Here is a 3,378-nt window from a genome sequence, read left to right on the forward strand (position 1 = left end):
CACCAAACACTCGGGGTTGATTATAAACCTGCGGTCAGGTATGGCCCCAGCCTGCTGCATCCCTGATAGGGACCGGGCTGTGGGCACTGGAGGCGCGTGTGGCCAGTACCCACAGAGAACATGTGACCCAACCATCCCAAATCCTTTGGGCACATCCAGCAGAGCCCCCCTCGCTCCCTCCAGCGCAGGTGGGATACATCCCTGCCGAGCCGCCCTCGGGCAGGAGGGTGCCCCCTCCTGAGCTAACCCTGTTTGCTTGTGGCAGCACCTGCGCAGGATAAAGATGATGCCAGGGGGTTTCTGAGGCACTCGGGTTTGGGCTGAGCGATGTCGTAGCGGTAATGTAGTCACGAGAGAGCTTATATTTGATTTTCACGATGGAAGGCCATGTGCAGGGCTGGATTCCCCCACTCTGCCCCAGCCTGCACCCAGGTGCAGGGATGCTCTCATCCCTCCTGCAGCTGTTCCCATCTGACATCCCGTGGATGCCATCACTGGTCCTCCACTGCTGCTGCCTCCACTCCAGGCTAAGCCAGTAACACTTGGGCACGCTGAGCACTGACCCATTTTTTCCCTTGTGTGACTCCTCTGCTGGTGCTGCTTCAGCTGGAAACAAGTGGTGGACCTGACATACTCCATGCGCCTGGGAGAGAAACCCAGACTCATAGAGCAGGATGAGGCCGCAGTGCAGAAGTTTAGGTATGAGTGCACCTCCTACAGCAGTACTGGAGCACCCCAAGGGGCAGGAGTGGGGAGAATGGGTGCCATGAGATGCCTTTTACATTGATACCATTCAACGCTGCTCAAGCGAAGATGGCCTTTGCTCCATGGAGCGTTGGAGTGACGGCGTGGTGCTATTCCCACTGGGCTGGGGTGGCCATAAACACCTGTCATGGTGGTGACGAGATACAGCTGTGCCATCTACCTGTGGCGGGGACAGCTGCCCGGTGCCATCGCCATGTATTGACCATGAGATGATGCAGCCGATCTGAGCTGGGGCACCTGCACAGTGCTGGTGGGCAGGTTTGGGGTGTGGCCTGGTCTCCCTGTCCTGTTAACACGGAGCCCCCCTGCAGGTCTGTGCCCCCAGGCTGGAGCTACGAGCATGACATGGAGCTGGGGCGCTTCCTGTACGATCACAGCGAGAGGGAGCTGCAGCACGGGGACTGCTCCAAGGAGCACCTCAGCAGCGTCGAGGTCTCCTCGCAGGCGGTGCGTAGCGGGGCTCCTCCATGGCTTAAAATCAGCATGAGACACACGAGCATCACCGCAGCTGCAGGGAGGAGCAAAGGGGATGGTGGTGGGGTTTTGCCACTCTAGCGAAGCTGTGAGGAGTTGGGCATCTGGAGCAAAAACCCCATTGTGTCTCTGGGCCACTGCGAGGGGTCCATGGGCATGCCCAGCTTGCTCTGTGTGGGAGCCACGATCCACCCGCAGCCCAGTGAACCAAGGGGCTGGCCTGGTCCTGACCTCCTCTGGCCCCCCGGGACCTGTCCCGGGGGTGGCCATGGTGTGCCCAAGGATGCTCAGCTCCTTCCCTCTGCTCACTGCACTCTTGCAGGAGGACTGCGGTGCGGCCCATCTGACTGACAACCAGACATACACCTTCTGGGAGAGCAATGGGCCCCGGGGGCAGCACTGGGTGCGGCTCAACATGAAGAAAGGCGCCATTGTCAAGTGAGACCTCAGGGTGTCCCCTCCCGCTGGCAGCTGTGCCAGTGACCGGCAGGGTGCGGGGCAAAATACCATCTTCCTCTTGAAAGCAGCTTTCCCCATGCTGCCGCTGGGAGCTTGGGGTTGCGGTGGGGGGGAGCTGCTGCCAGATGCACCCCAGGAGGATATAGCCTTGCCCCCAGCCCTGGGACATCTCCAGGGGCATCTCTGTGCCCAGGCAGCTCGGGAGGGGAGGACAACACTGCCCATTGTTCTTCTCATCCCCAGGAACCTGTGGCTGATGCTGGATGGGCAGGCCAACTCCTACGTACCCAGGCGGGTGGCCGTGTATGGTGGGGCATCAAACAGGCTGCAGCACCTGAGAACCGTCCTTATTAACGAGTGAGTAACGAGCGAGGAGCAGCCTGGGTCTGGCTTGGGCCAAATACCCAAGCTATCTCCGCATCCTGAGCAGACGCTAAGGAAAGGGCTGGGGTCAGTCCTGAGTGACCCAGCAGTGACGGTGGCTCTCCGCGGGTCCCTGGATGCAGGTTACATCTGTCCCCGCAAGCGTGGTGGCCCCCCGCCTCCACGTGCCCACTGAGCACCTTCATCTCCACTCCTGCTCCTCATGTGTGCTGCGGCAGCTGGGCTGCAGCGTGCTTCCTCCTGCATGGTGACTTTGGGCGTCTTTCCTCCTCGTCCTCCTCCTCCTTCTTGCCTCTGGGGACATGTGCTGCTGCCATCTCCTTTCTGAGGATCTCTGCCGTGCTGTAGCCAAGAAGTCCTGGGGTGCTTCACCTTTCCCTTTTCACTCTGGCTCTGCAGGACCCTTCTCAAGGCAGGCAGGGGTTTACACAGGGGTGCGAAGATCTCCTCCTCCTTCCTCAGAACCTGCCCATTTGCCTTTTTTTGGCCGAGCAGTGAGATTTGTCTTTGAAGAAGCATCCATGAGACCACTGAGGTCTCTTTCCTGGTGGCAGGAGCCAACTCCTCGCTGTGTCTGGGCAGTCACAGTGGTTTTTCCCCATGTGCCCATAAGGTCTTTGACAGGACCTTGCCAAAGGCCTTGGAAATACAAGCAAATCATTTACCGAATTGCTCATCTCCACAAATCCCTGTTTCCTTCAAAACACATCACCCTCATGTGACCGGCTTGGCTTGAAGGATGGTTGTGCCGATGTGAGATGTGCCAGGAGCCCCTGGGAACGGCGATTGCTCTCAGCCATCTTGCCTTTCTGCTCTGCTTTGAATTTATGCTCTTTTCTGGCTCTTTGGATGTGGCTTCCACCTTTTTCAGGATGTTTCTGTGCCTCTGACAGCCTCTTCTCTCAGCTCGGTCACCTTCTGGCAGCCCCGGTGAGGCAGGGGGGCTTTCGCCATGGGCAGCGGTGCATCCTTGGCTGAGGAGCCGGAGTGGCTCACGTCTCGCCGGCTGCCTTGCTGGTGTCTGTGCCTCGCAGCTCTGCCATCTCCCTCCGTGCTGTGTGCAGGAGCAGCTACCGGGACGTCTGCATCCTCCGTGACATGAAGACCCACCTGCCGGTGCTGGAGATCCGCATCCTGGAGTGCCGGGGTGAGCCTGCGTGCCGGACTGGGGCTGCCAGCCCAGCCCGGCTCTAAACCTGCAGCCGGACCCAGCACCTGCGGCTCTTCCTGCCACACCGGCTGCGTTTTGGGGTCCATTGGAGGAAAAGATGGGGGATGAGCTTCCTTTGGGATGCC

General features: G+C 59.7%; 1 protein-coding gene across 1 annotated transcript in view; it reads left to right on the forward strand.

Moving 5' to 3' along the window:
• Positions 1-6: 6 nt before the first annotated feature.
• LOC104074623 (E3 ubiquitin-protein ligase HECTD3-like) overlaps positions 7-3,378 on the forward strand; it is a gene marked incomplete at its 5' end in the record, with an annotated part of 8,016 nt that continues 4,644 nt past the window's right edge. The window contains 6 exons of the mRNA XM_009574800.1: positions 7-38; positions 607-699; positions 1,077-1,212; positions 1,562-1,677; positions 1,942-2,055; positions 3,147-3,239. Coding sequence (XP_009573095.1) covers positions 7-38; positions 607-699; positions 1,077-1,212; positions 1,562-1,677; positions 1,942-2,055; positions 3,147-3,239 — 584 coding nt within the window. The remainder of the gene's footprint in view (positions 39-606; positions 700-1,076; positions 1,213-1,561; positions 1,678-1,941; positions 2,056-3,146; positions 3,240-3,378) is intronic.

The sequence above is a fragment of the Fulmarus glacialis genome, unplaced genomic scaffold, assembly GCF_000690835.1.
Source record: "Fulmarus glacialis isolate BGI_N327 unplaced genomic scaffold, ASM69083v1 scaffold23393, whole genome shotgun sequence".
NCBI classification, from domain to species: domain Eukaryota; kingdom Metazoa; phylum Chordata; class Aves; order Procellariiformes; family Procellariidae; genus Fulmarus; species Fulmarus glacialis.